Source organism: Rhyacophila brunnea, unplaced genomic scaffold, assembly GCF_057557595.1.
Source record: "Rhyacophila brunnea isolate RB1 unplaced genomic scaffold, BYU_Rbru_1.0 scaffold_11, whole genome shotgun sequence".
NCBI lineage: Eukaryota > Metazoa > Arthropoda > Insecta > Trichoptera > Rhyacophilidae > Rhyacophila > Rhyacophila brunnea.
The window spans coordinates 24,637,289-24,652,416 of NW_028232763.1; the positions used below are offsets into that span (position 1 = coordinate 24,637,289).

General features: G+C 35.7%; 1 protein-coding gene across 1 annotated transcript in view; it reads right to left on the bottom strand.

Moving 5' to 3' along the window:
- The window catches only part of LOC147078508 (uncharacterized), a 144,494-nt gene extending 132,496 nt beyond the window's left edge, over positions 1-11,998 (bottom strand). Inside the window, exons 1-2 of the mRNA XM_085960482.1 lie at positions 11,902-11,998; positions 6,244-7,349 (exon numbers count right to left, since the gene is read on the bottom strand). Coding sequence (XP_085816608.1) covers positions 6,244-7,349; positions 11,902-11,998 — 1,203 coding nt within the window. The remainder of the gene's footprint in view (positions 1-6,243; positions 7,350-11,901) is intronic.
- Between the last annotated feature and the right edge of the window lie 3,130 nt (positions 11,999-15,128).

Below are 15,128 nucleotides of genomic sequence, written 5' to 3' on the forward strand. Positions count from 1 at the left end.
AAATCTAATTAGTCAGCCAAATATGAAACTGCCGTGAAACGTAAAATATCATGGTGGAATTACTTTGTTAAAAGTGCGAAGCATTGTTTTTTTCCAATTTTTCTCATTTTTAATAATTCATGTGAAAAAATAAAATGAATCGGCAACCTACACATGGCTATAAATCAAACTTCGCTTTTATTTTATTTTCCATAAAAATTGATAAAAAAAATCAATCCCGAAATCCCGGGATTATGTTTATCAATCCCGGGATTCATAGGTATCGAAAATAGCTCGGGATCCCGGGATTGGAATCCCTAATCTCGAGGCCAAAATATATTAGCTCTTTATTTTTAACTTTTTTGGTTATCTCTGTAATCCTCTAATTTTACCTTTCGTTTGTAAGTGTGTCTTTCTAGTTTCCAAAATGCTCTGCGATACATACTGCAGAAAGTGCAGAACCCACAACGCGTGACGGTACGGAGCAATATCTCGTAAACACCTCGTAACTTGTACTACACCGTTAATCGCAGTTGCTTAAAGCCCATATTCCATTGGCAGATTGCGTCTGGCCCGATCGTCTGCCACGACTGTCAAACTCTATTCTCTATGGTTTTCAAGGATCGTGAGCGATCGGGTCGAAAGTGGAAAATTTTCTATTATCCGTCGTGCGATCCTTTCATTATCAAGCGAAGATTGCCGAAAGCGTACGAAAATAGCCGAATATGCGCCTGAGTCATGCAAACGGTCGTTCATTTCATTCTACTGGTCGATTTCAACTGAACAACTACAAGATGGCGAAAACTTAAAAAATATATATGGAGTATCACCGAGGACACAGTCCTCGTCGAATAAATACACGCCAAAGATATAGTGTGGAACGTAAAAAAATCCGCCATATTCAATGGCGATCACGCTGTTCTTCAGTTAGCCAACTTTTGACCCAGTGTTTTCGTTTACGGCGAGTCCTGACCGCCTGAGCCAGTTGAAATATAGCCATACTCGCTACAATATATTAGTCTTTGGATTATTCGATTTCGATATTCGAATTACTCAATTGGTTTGGAGATTCAAGCTCGCCCAGTTATTCATGATGTAAATTAACAATAAGTATACAAACTTTCTATAAATGTCAAACGGCCGCATAAATTTTAACAGATCTGATGCTCGCTAGGTTTGACAGCTGACAGCTCAGTTTTGTTGACGTAAAATTGCGCGGGAATGCGTTCAGTGTAGCCACCAATCTAATAAATATCTAGTTTTCACTCAACCTATATTTTTAATAATAGCAACACTAGTATTATTTTAACCAATCAAATCAAGGACCAACGAGATTGAATCGTTGCGTGTAATTGCAAATAGCTAGCAACGACGGTTGGCGTCGATCGTTGGATCGGGTTGGGTCTGTGCGTCTGCCAATGGAATATGGCCTTAACTCAATCAATGATTTAAAAACCGAATGTCTTACGATAATAAAACAATTAAAATGATTTAAAGTATTTTAATACAAAACCAAACTGTGTGAAATATTCGAAACAGAACGGATAAGAAGATAATATTATTGTACATAATTTGACATCATCAAAAGCTGTGGTCGAACCACTGTTGGATGAAAACGTCCCGTAGCTCTATTCATTCTTATCGGTCCCTAGTTCTTCGCTGCCACATATATCTAACGAACTTTATGAGTAGATACATCCATCCAGCGGGTTTTAGGACATCCCTGTAGATGCTTAGCCTATGTCCACCCCATTGCATTTTCATCTGCTTAAATACCTCTATTACATCACTTACTCTTATCTGCGTCCTTCATATTTCATACATAATATATTATATTTAATATGATTTCGTTTAAATTTCGATTCGATTATAATATTTTCAATAATCTGTACGTGTAGGTTAAGTCATTTTTCATTAGGGTCACGCCTCGAAGGTAAACAGCCAGGTATTATGGAACCTTAATATTGTAGTGGAATGCTTTTGCTCGCCAAATAGTGTGATCATACAAACCTCGCCCTGCATTTTATCTACTGCAGCTGGACATTAGTAGGTCATTGACACGAGCAGAAACGCCGACCTTCAGTTAGTGTTTGTGGCAGAGTATGGTTTAACGACATAACTATACAAATCTAGCCTTGTAGTCAATTCTACTTCTCGATAGCCGTGCGACAACCTCACGACAAGGTATAAACAGGATATACAAGTCCCATGGTTCTAAACTATGGAAGAAGCAGGGAAGAAATGGTCGAAAGAGACCATGAACAGGTAACCAGTAGCGTAATCGTTTAGTAATAGGAAGTAAAATGTATGTTGTTAACCTTTTCTTTGTAAATGTAATAAAAATTTTACGTAACAAATTTCGCCTCGGAGAATCGAGACTGCTCAAGTGTAATTGGAACGCTGTGACCACAGGCCTCGAAATGACACGTCGCGTAGATTTGGCGCGATCTAATTTGGAAATAATTTCCGGGAAATCTCCATTAAACTTAGAAAATAAGTTATGGGAGAGATTGTTTACGTAAAATTTAGCAAGTACATGCTTCAATAACTTTTATAGCAATAATGGAAATGTATGAAAATTGAAAAAGAAAATTGAATATTTATAAATTTATATACTGTATAATTGTAAATAAAGAATTTTAATACTAATTTTATCAATACAAGATAGAAGTTAACTACCGTTATAAAAATACTGTAAACGCGTACCTATATTTATAGACGCGTAATTATAATTATAGATTTTGTTAATACTATAACTCACTGACTATAATGAATATTGTAAAAGTAATAATTGGAAAAACTTAAGATTCTGGTATAGATGGGTTTCTACCCATAAACAATAATAAATCTTAATCGCGTCTTGGGTAAATAAAAGAATCAAATACTGCAACTAAAAATACAAATTGACGTGTGACCTTGAACTTTAGCTGAATTCTGTTCAACTCGAATTTACGGCCCAGCTGTGTTGAGTTGCCAGATAAAAATAGATTCAAGGTTACGTTTAGATTACTATGGAAAAGCCACTATTAAAGACTAAATAAATTTGTAGTCGCTTGTAATTAACATCTTGTTAGGATTAAGCATTTATATATTTAAGTTGAAATGTTAAGTATAATATTATAGTATTTTCACGTAATAATATTCGTCCGGAAGATAGATATCGAATGAAACGTTTTCTGCGGGAATAAATAGTTTTATTAAAACTTAGTAAAATTCTATTGGCCTAAAAAGGCCGAGAGTGGTGGAAAAGACCAGAACGTGGGTGTCAACCTTTCGTTTTGACGTTTTAAATTTAAAGACTGCCATCCCCTTATCTAGTACACGAATGCCTATTCCGATACCTCGTTGGAAAGCTAGAAACTTTCCCCTTCGTTTGAACACGAAAATCATATAAAATCAACTATTTTGCTTACGTCACCGTAACTGCGTATTTAAAGGACATGTTCTAGAGGGTGCTTAAAACACCTCTATTAAGTCTTAATTTTGCGGAAATAAAGTAGAGTAAATTTAACCCGATTTAATTAGAAGATATCTCTATTAGAAAGTTGCCAGGAACGGGAGATATACGTAAATTTATCCCGTGAGAGAAAGATATACATCTGCTATCCCTTACGGACTGTTTCCTGTTAAACCTCTATCCAGAGGGTATAAAAGGTGACATATTTTTCCGTAAAATCATTAGTTTCTACACTCTTCACCGGCGATCTTCAACAAGCAGCAGTCCTCACTGCCAAGTTGTGAGACACGGTTCTCAGTACATTCGCGATTCATACGTACCAGTAAGTCCCCTTCGGCGGGCAAAACGTAGCGCGAATAACACGTATCTGTCGGTAGTGACGTCGGCCGCTAAAACGTAGCACGAATACCACGTATCTGTCGATAGTGACGCGCTCGCGGAGTAATTTCATTTTTCATTACTCATCATACGAGGTGACGTAATCGGGATAAATTACGCGATCGGATTTGTTTTATAAAAACAAATTAATAAGCTCAGTCTGTAATAATAAATTTTACAAATCTTTTCGGGATTACAAAATAAATTTTTGAAACTTTATTAAGTAAACATAATTATAAAACAAGTTTTGGTAAATAAATTTGTAAACATAAAAACAAATTTTAGTAAATAAATTTGTAAACATTAAGCAAACCTTTTGTAAACAAGTTTGTAAACACAAATAAATATTTGTAAACATGCTGTGAACATAAATAAACTTTATAAACAACAATAAAATAAATTCTATTCTTTTTATAAACCTAATACTGTGTGACCAAAGAATAAATTATATTTTCTTTCTTATGGGAAAATATTTCATGAATTAAAAATATCCAAAGAATATCTGCGTATACATTCTCTGAATTAGGTGTGACTTTTTGGGAATTTGTGAAAGATTTCACAGAGATCCTATAGTGAACAAATAAATAGTTTACTGATACTTTAATGAGATTTAATTACGGGAACAATGACAGTTAACCTTATTGTGTGACCGTGAACTCTGGAACCCGAATAAATTCGGCACCACACCAGCTGAGAGTTTCATTTGGGAATTCAAAAGTTGTGATACTACAAAGGAGATCCACCTCTCCTAGTTCATCACTAGTCTCCTCAGTGACGGCCCGGTAGCATTATTGAGCTAGCCGTGAGCCGGGTCATGTCATCATGTAAGAATTTGAATAGGTCATGTTGGTGTTATATAAATATATGTTTATATCCAGAATAGTTACGGCATTCTTATTTCGGAAATATTCAGATTTGCTATAATGTAAAAATAAAAAAAACATGGTTTCATGCGGTATTAAATTTTTATAGCAGAGTTTAGTGCCTAGTGACGGAATTACAAAACATGCAATTAAATACAATTTACTGATAATATCATCATCATCAGCCGGGGTCAATCCACTGCTGGATGAAGGCCTCCCCAAGCTTTCTCCAACTCTCTCGGTCCTGTGTCGTTCGCTGCCACGTATTTCCGCCGAACTTTACCAGTTCGTCAATCCAGCGACTTTTAGGGCGACCCTGTGGCCGTTTCGTACCCCTTGGGTACCACTGGATGACAGCATTTGTCCAGCGGCCGTCCTTTCGGCGAGCAATGTGCCCCGCCCATCTCCATTTCAGCTGTTTGGCAACGTCTATTACATCGCGTACTCTTGTCTGCTTTCTAACCCATTCGTTCCTCTTACGGTCCTTTCGCGTGACGCCCAACATGCACTCTCCATGCCTCGCTGTGTGACTCTTAGCCTTTGGACATCTCTCGTGTTGAGGGTCCACGTCTCGCAGCCATACGTGAGCACGGGTAGCACACATTGGTTGAACACCCTACGCTTAAGACATAATGGTAGGTCACTCTTAAAGATAATATTCAGACGTCCGAAAGCACTCCATCCCAGCTTTGTTCTTCGAGCAATTTCATCGTGCATGCTTCCGTCTATGGACACCTGCTGTCCGAGATAGACGTAGCTGCTGACTTGCTCGAGTTGGGTGCCAGAAATACAGATAATCGCAGGGTCCGAAAAACAGTTCTTCATCACTTTTGTCTTTGAGACATTTATCTTTAGACCGACCGTTTGACTGACATCCGCGAGTTCTTGCATTCTACCTTGGAGGTCTTTCGGGTCTTGTGAGAGTATAACAATATCATCTGCAAAGCGCAGGTGACTGAGGTGCTCCCCATTAATTGGAACACCTTTTTCCTCCCAATCAAGTTTCCTAAATAAGTCCTCAAGAGTAGCGGTGAATAGTTTAGGTGAAATGGTATCACCTTGCCGGACACCTTTGTTAATGGGGAATTTACACGACCGTTTGTGGAGTTTCACGCATGCTGTGGCATCACTGTATATACTGTTAAATATGTTTATATAGCGTTTGGAAATTCCTTGGTTGTTAAGGGCGTCTATAATTGAGAATTTTTTGATGGAATCAAACGCTTTTTCACAGTCTATAAAACCAAGATATAATGGCAGTTTGTATTCCTGGTAGCGCTCTATGATTTCCCTGAAGACCTGTATATGATCCATAGTACTGTAGCCTCTTCTGAATCCGGCTTGCTCTCTTGGTTGGTTCTCGTCTAGAACTGTTTCGAGACGGTTTGAGAGTATTTTCGTGAAAACCTTATACAGAATTGGCAGTAGACTAATTGGTCGATAGTTTTTCAGATCTTCAGTGTCTCCTTTCTTATGAAGAATAATAATGGAGGCATTTTTCCATGACTCTGGGATGTTCTCTTCGTGCAGACAAGACGTGAACAGACGTGCGAGCACATCGCTCACCGTCCTCTCGGCCCGTTTGAGAACATCGATAGTCAGCCCATCTTCTCCCGGGGCTTTCCCACTCTTCATGCACATTATAGCATATTCCACCTCTGTGGTAGTAACCTCGGGAAGAGGATCTCCATATTCTCCGTTCACCGGAAGATCTGAGTTGATGTCAGTGTCATCTTTGTATAGAGCGCTGTAAAACTCTACAACAGTGTCCAGTAGATGATCCCAGTTACGCACGATACTTCCATTTTGCGCTTTTAGTGTCGTGATCTGCCGTCTCCCTATTGACAGATGCTGCTTGTTCTTATGTAAGCTCCTTCCTGATGCAACAATTGATTCTACAAGGTTCATATTGAACTTACGAAGATCTTCTTGTATGTTTTTACGTAGAGTTTTGCACAGCGTGGAGTATTCGAGATCATTTGCAACTTGTTGCTCGCTTTTTGTACTCCTACGCAGCTTCATAAGATCCAACGTTTCCTTTGAAAGTTTGCTTACTCGTTCAACCACAGAAGCAACTGTCTCTTCCGAAGATTCTATAATGATGTTTGTTACTGCCTCGGTGTTTTGTAGGGAGATGGGGTCATTTTCAGCTTGGAAAGCCGCTAGCCTGTTCTCCAGCTCTTGTTGGAATTCGACTCTGCTTCTCAAGCCTCTGCGGACTCTGGGCTTCTGCATCAGTTTGGATCTCTCACGTTTGATGTTAAATCGTACTTTACACCTTACCATTCGGTGGTCGCTGCCAGTATTAAATTTGTTAATGACTGTGCAGTCTAGAAAAATATCCTTCTTGTCGGTGAGGATGTAGTCGATTTCGCTGGTTCGTTTTGCTGGGCTTCGCCATGTCCATTTTCGGGAAGGCTTCTTTTTGAAGAATGAGTTCATGATGTAGAGATTGTGGTTTTCCGCAAACTCCACTAACATGTCTCCTCGGCCATCCCTGGTGCCATGTCCGAAGTGCCCGACCGCTACATCATCCTGGTGTTGAGATCCGATTCGTGCATTAAAGTCTCCCATGATGATAGTGAAGTGACATTTCCGTTTATTTTTCAACGTACTAATTTCTTCATATAGCTCCTCCACTTTTTCATCAGGTGAGTTTTGAGTGGGAATGACTGAGAATATACGATCAAATATTCTTTGCTTTCATTGATTAGTGTACAAATTTATGTCCAAAAAATATTAAAAAGTAAAATTGTTTTTTTTAATTCAAAAATAAACTTACAACCTATATTATACAATTTTATAAGTATGTAGGTACTAATAAAATTATAGGTACTCTATCTATCTCCCTCAAAAACTAACTGAACTAATATTGATCAATTTCAAAGTTTATAGACTTTTGTTCCACCAATCTGAAACATTCGCTGGTAGATTAATTCCTCATGGTCGATTTCCAGATAGGAATGCAAAAAATGGGCATCGAAGATCTGCTTTCGTGATAATTTCTTTGGCCATTTAATTATTTTACTGGTATGTATGTAACCTATCTATCTTGATATTTATAAGTAAACATTTTAATAATAACACGTTTTCAATAATAATCCTTAGTGTAGGGCCTAATATAATATGAGAAAGTTAAAAATTGATATGCATAAAAAATGTTTACTCTTGAATCGATTGGTACGAGTATGCAGTTACTCAGAATTCCTAAGTTAAATTACGATTAAGATTAATTATTGTAAGCAGATGATTGGAGCGGACCATTTTTTGAGTTGCTCCAACCCCGCCTGCTCCAGGTAAAAAGTTTTATACTTATTTAGGTAGGTATTATAATATTATATAATATATACAAATGTTAAAAAAAAAATAAGTTGGTTTAAATAAGGTGAGGTTATTAAAGTGGGGTGAGGCAGTGTTGTTGTATTTCAAATAATTCCAATGTTGCAAAGTGTCAAATATAATATTTTCATTGGATTTTACTACGAAAATTAAATAATAAAAAAACACCCTGAGCAATGGAGCACTACCTACAAATTGTCGGTGCACATGCTCCACTCCTGCTCCGGGTAAAACCCCACTGCTCCACTGTTCCATGCTCTGAACTCCTCTCCAACGCTCTGATTGTAAGTCTAAGGCATAAAGCGCACCAAGACGGACGAGCGGGCGCAGTCGGCGTGAGAAGCGTATATTCATAACCATAATCACATGCCTCTTGCCGCGCACTACCTCTCACCTATGTAAAAAGCAGCGCCGATTATATTTCGCCTCGTGTTTCTTTGCAAAGCTATAAAGTTTAGTAATTTATTTGTCTGCTCTAAATTCATTTTGACAATGATGCATTGTGCTAGCATAGTAAGTTATTATTTGTAATAACAATAAGCGATGTAAGCGCAAGGTGTAGAATAAATTAAAATATGTGTATGCTTAAAAAGCGCGCGCCTGTTTGACGACGCTGCCGCCGCCGAGTAAATTAGTGACCCTCGCGGTTTCGCATAGTATTTTCGTTTTATTGTCGTGCTATGACATCAGGACGCTGCGCTCGATTATGTGTGCGTTGAAATATAAGGCGCGCGTGGCATTATATTCGTCATACGCTGTGTACCTTCTATTGTATTGATGGTGATTCACCGCCCAAATTGCAAAAATGAGCGAGCACCCCGGTCGCGTGCTTTAGTGGGCTTTATGCCTAAAATAATGATACACACATCGTAAATACCTACTCCATTGTCATTGATGTGTCGCGTTGTCTTTTCTCGATACATTAGTTTCTACTAACTTCATCTATTTTATGTCTATATTTATAATAAGATTGAAGTATCTGTCTCTGATTTCTAAACATTTGGATTTATTTGATCAACATTTTAGCTATTCCCATGATACCTAAGCATTTATGTTTTCTGTATTCTATGTTTCGGTATAACTCAAAAGTTACTGGACCTATATCGAGAAAACTTGAATAGTTTTTAGAAAAGGTACATTTTTAGTATGTATTATTATATAAGTTTTATTTTTTATGGTGGTATATAATATAATAATCTCTCTTCTAGTCTGTCAATCTGAAATCTTTGCCGTAGAACCGATACCATTCCAGTAGAATTTTCTCTCGATATTTCAAAAAGTATCGAAGTTGCGAAGTTCTTTCGAACGTGTAGAAGACAGAGAAATAATTTAAAAATATTATTAATAATTTTAAAGTATAATACCGAACCTCAATTCTATATAATAAGTAAATAAAAATTATTTCAAGATAAACCCACATATTTATTTTTTTTAGAAATATCGATGACTTTTTTAATGAAATTGTATGCTACAATCTAGAATCCAGATATCATTGTAGAAAATAAATGTATGTCGTTCTACAGTATCAGTTGAATTCTGGTGGAGCACATCTGGATACTTAATACTAGCTACCGTAATAACACTAATAACACTAATAACAGTCATAATAAAATTAACTTTAATTTTAGTTGGTGCTGCAATTGCATTTTTAAGTAAGTCCCAGATGCCTAAGACGATTCCAGTTTTGGTGTTCCCCATATACTTTTTTATATGAAAACCGTCATTGAGTGTTACTATTTAATATGCAACAATACATAGGTACTCAGATATCGTAGAATTAACAATAAAAAAAAATTGGCAGGTAGTTATGATGCCTGGATTTGTTTCACTTTCTTTCATTTATTTTTGCTCTGATTGATTGTTGACACTAAAATTATAACAAATACGCATATTTTTCAGAATACTTATTGTCTTATTGGTTGTCCGCCACAATACTCTCGAGGCTGCCCGCCCACCCGTTCACTAGCCCAAACAATGGTAAAGCGTCTAAACTGAAGATACAAACACTACTGACATCTGTTATTTGTGTTTAAAATTTAAAAGTACCCTGTTCGCATTTTATAAAAAACAAAAATGAAATTACCACATGCTCATATCAATAATATTATGTACAATTTTTCAAAAACGTCCAATTCGAATTCTTTAAAAATGTCATCAAATAAATCTTATGAGAGATATAAAACCCATCGGCCTGTTTCAAATTTCAATTAATAAAAAATACGAATTTAACGCCATGATCAAATGATACAACGGTATCTATATTTTAAAATTATAATTATACACTTAATGATTTGAGTGAAATGAAATAGGTGGCAGTAGTTACAGAAACATTAAACTATTATTTTTATTTTACCGATTTTTATTCCATACATATTTTAATTAATACATGCTTGAATTAGAATTATTACATACATTAAAATTTCAAGAACAAATAATGCAAATGATTACATACAACGACATCTATATTTATACAATACCATTATTACATAATATGTTAATATTTTTACATTTTCTTTTTTTTTATCATTTCGTGAGATTTGAATTTGAAGAAATACGTGTTCCAATATAATTCCTTGTTTTTATCTACATGTAAGCTCGCGTTCTCCAAATTCATTGTTACGGTGCTTATAAAGTTCAATACCTATACTTTATTCCTTCACAATATTCGATGGGCTTATTTAAATCTAATAAGGCCACATAGAGTAAAACTCCATACTTATAGAAAATGCAAACATGATACTTCACTTCGTGTATCATTTTAACGAACTACACTATTGATGTATATAGTCTAAAGCGTCAATTACATTGAGCTTCTTTACGAGCTGTTTGTTGGCAAATTTATAATCTGCCTGTAAAGTCGCCCAGTGTAATCATCGAACAAGCTAACAAGCAGGTTGTCAACACTGCAGTACTACTAACTGCGAGAGGTTGCTACTGCGCAGTAGCAACCTCCCGGTAAAAAAACGAACTACGTTCTGTCCAAAAAAAATAGTCGCTGACTTGTGGCTTCTCAGCGAATGGAAAGTGTTGTGTGTAATCATCAAATCGCAGTAGCTGAATCGCCCGATTTTAAATTCGCCAACAAACAGCTCGTAAAGAAGCTCAATGTAATTGACGCTTAAGACACTATTTCAACTTTCTTCATTTTTGTTTTTCAAACGTCATGTTTTTACTTTCAAATATCGATTCATTTTTGAGCCATCAGAATAATTCATGGATAATAAAAACATTTTTAGGTAGGTAGGTAAGAAAATGAAATCATCTGACGTTTATATTTTATTAATAATAATTCTACTTATATAAAATCGCAATAACCTTTATTTTTCTTTTATATCATAAGGAACTATTAGTACCAACTAAATGTTTATATTTATTAATATATCACTCTCCAGCATAGGACTTCTATACCTGTACAGAAGAATCTGCGCTGAAACCCTCCCGGAAACGCTGAGGAGAGTGATACCTCTGTAATTATTGTTGCAGTCGAATAGAACCCCCAATATGTGCAGAGTAACCAAGGTACCGTTAAAGTGCCCACCACCACCCGTCATTATATGCACAACCGTGGATATGCACGGCCGCTTTCTATGACCCTTTAAACGTGTCTGAAAGAAGTGATTTTAAGTGCTCATTCCGTCCCGAGACGGAGCCGCACGAGACTGATGCTGCAACCATGCACCGTAGTGCTGTGGGTAATAAACACCACTGTCTCGCCATTCCTTCACGAGTTTCCTCTTCTCAATCATCTCGCATGAAATATGAGGTGACGTCCAGTCCAGCCTGTGAGTAGGACGCTCCTCTACGGCAGCGTTACAGAGTTCATTATGGCATCAAGGAAAAATGCTTACTCTCCTTCAATGGGCTCCGATTCGATGGAAGACATACCTGAAAGAGCATCACGTAAGCGCCTTTGCAGCTTCAGTTCACTATAAGTGGCACGCGCTCGGTTGCTTTTAAGTCTTTCCACATCGAGCCTATCCATCCCTTTGGGATTTGGAACTAGTTTACTAAGTACAAGGGATTTCCCCACTAAGAGTACGTGATCGCTATGCATTGTCTGCACCTATTTGTCTGCACGTCTAGCGGGTAATGCCGATATTTCGTTTCAACCATGATGTGGTCGATCTGGATTATTTTGTTACCTCTGGCGATATCCATGTATATTTATTCATGACCGGTCTTATAAGGGAAATGACTACCACCAATCAATCACAAGACCGTTCATGGAGGCAAAATCTACCAGACGGGAACCATTATCGTTCATTTGGCCAAGGCCTTGTTTCCCCAGCACAAAGGGTCCATATTGTGAGGGAGAGATCCCTCTACTAACTACAGACTACTTTTATAATATTTTAAATGAGTAAAAGTAACTTAATATATTATTATATTCACGTAATGTGTATCATATCACATAATTATATCCTATTTTATATTGTAACAAATCCCTAAATTAAAACTTCATATACCTACTAGTGAATAGTAAAATATAAAACAAATAAATAATGTGAATTCTTTATTTTTCTAAAAATTATATTATGTAAAATAACTTATGCTTACATTACTGCATAATTATGATGGACCTACATACATAAATAAAAATATATACCATAACTTTTTAATTTCTCGTATTAAGTTAGTATAAATTTTAGTAAGAAAACTTATAATTAAGTAAGTAAAATATATTATTTTACGCGATAGATTAACAATGGACAATATTAATTTCACGAAAATAAAATTCACTTCTTATGGACCCCAAATCTCAAGAATATAGTTGAATCCATATCCTTTCTTCGATTTGAACTGAAGAGCCACGTGGCGCTGATTAATACCTCCTCCAATAAGATAGACGGGTAGAAAAAAAATCTTCCAGTTAATTATTATTACAACCAGAAAGGAGCAAGGGTGGATAGAAGAATCTTTGAAGATTGGTTCAAAACTAAATTGGTTCCAGAAATTATATTTTTTTTAAGAGTAAGGAGTTGCCAAAAAACACAATATTGGATGCGATATGTACATGGAGTAACTCAATCTTGGAACAAAATAAAGTCATTAACACTCGTTCGATCGTGGACGAAAATTCTACCAGATGTAGAAAGACATATTTTGGTTTCTATCTAGCCTGAGACAAGTGAAATAGTATCTGAAATATGTGAGCTAATGGCAAATGAGGAAAATGTTAATAGAGAAAAAATAGAGGAGTGGTTAGAATATGATTCATGTGATCCAGGTTTTAAATAATGAGTGACGCGAATATTATTTCCAATCTCGTTCAACCAGAGAAGAGAATGAGACTGAAAGTGAGGAAGAAGAAATTATCAATCGCATTAAGCATCAAGCCATATACAATGATGCATTTGTTTGCCGCAACAGTAAGTTGCCAAATTAGCAGAAAATTGAGCATCTGTTAGAATTATAGTACAACAGATTTCCACGAATGGAGGAATTGTTCGTCAATTGTAAGTCATAAAAATGAAAGCCTGTGAAGGTTCCACTTCATCCTATGCTGGTGCTGTCAAACAAACAATAATTCCACCACCTATATCCCGCCTAGGTGCTGCAGTTTTTCCGATCAAGCCGGCAGTACTGGTTTTCCCGACAAATGATCAAATAACAGATTCCGCATCAACAAAGACCAACGTCCTTTTTCGCGCCAATGTGCTTTTCCAATTTCAATATCCTATTTAATTACGACGATTTTAACTAGTAGGCTGGACTAATTGGCATTTTTTCTTCGAATGATCGTTCAATAAATTTATATTATGAAGGTTACTTATAGTAGATTAGATGTGTCTGTGACCCACTGTAATTTTACCTAATATTGTATTAGTTTATTGCACTTTTTACACTTTTACAATTTCTTTACTTTTATCCCGTAATAAATAAAACCAAACACAATGTTGTTCGTATTTTTGGTTCAACAAAATAAAATTTCTCCACTATTGTACAAGCTACTCTCTAGTACATAAACATTAAAAAATTACGCACGAGCAAGTCAATTAAACAATTTGGTAAATCCACATATTTTAATATGTTTATTGTAGTAAAAGCAAAAACTAAACATCTATTATGTCTGCGATGTGTGATTTCATCCTCAAACACGTGAACCATTTATCCTCGAGCTTGTCTATTTTGATTGTGTATTAGGAACTACATATCACAACTAATATTTAAAACAGATTATTTTACTCATTCAAATTACTCGAACTCTAAAATTGACAAACATCTTCTTCCTTCCCAATTTCAGTCAAAGTTTACGTTTTTCTTTTTATATTTATAAAACTAATCATTACATATGATCTAAATATTATGATAATTATACATAATTTATTTATGTTTAAATTGATTATTCTTTTCAAACATTACTAGGTATAAACAAAACGATTACTAGGTATAAATGACGTACAGTTTATATGATTCTATATTTTCCCTATAATGTTATTCTTCCATAATTAACATATTTTTTTTTTTTATTTATTTAGGTCAACCAACAGGATCAATCACAAAGTATAAATATGAATATAATATGTGATGGTCCAAATAACAGGCGGACACAAAAAGCAAATAAATCAAATTAAATTAGATCAAATAATATGATGTACATCTGTAATGAATATAATTAGAGAGTTAGAATTGGGATCGTTACTTACAGAAAAATAGAGAGAAGAAAAAAAACAGAAAACATAAATAAAGTTCTAGGATAGATCTAGGATCTAGGATAGATAGATCTTTAGATAAGACAAGCAATGCAAGAAAAGAAAAATACAATAAATATAAGCAGTCGTCCAGATTCAATAGTCATGGATTTTGGAGCAACTTAATTTGAAAGGGGCAAGAGAACAAAATCCACTCGATCACTGTGAAGATTCAAGGTTCTGCAGAGTCGAGCCACCGGACAATTGTAAAATTGGTTTTATATGTATGAATATTATACAAGTGAGAAAATGTGAGGTCAGAAATAGTACGGCGAGTTTCTAAAGATTGGATTTCGAAATGCTCCAATTGAGAAGAATAATTGGGTAAGTTGATATTGAGGTGATTGCTGAAAGATAGATGATTTAAAAATCGTTTTTGCACTCGTTTCAATCTGTTGACATGGATAGTGTAGTGTGGGT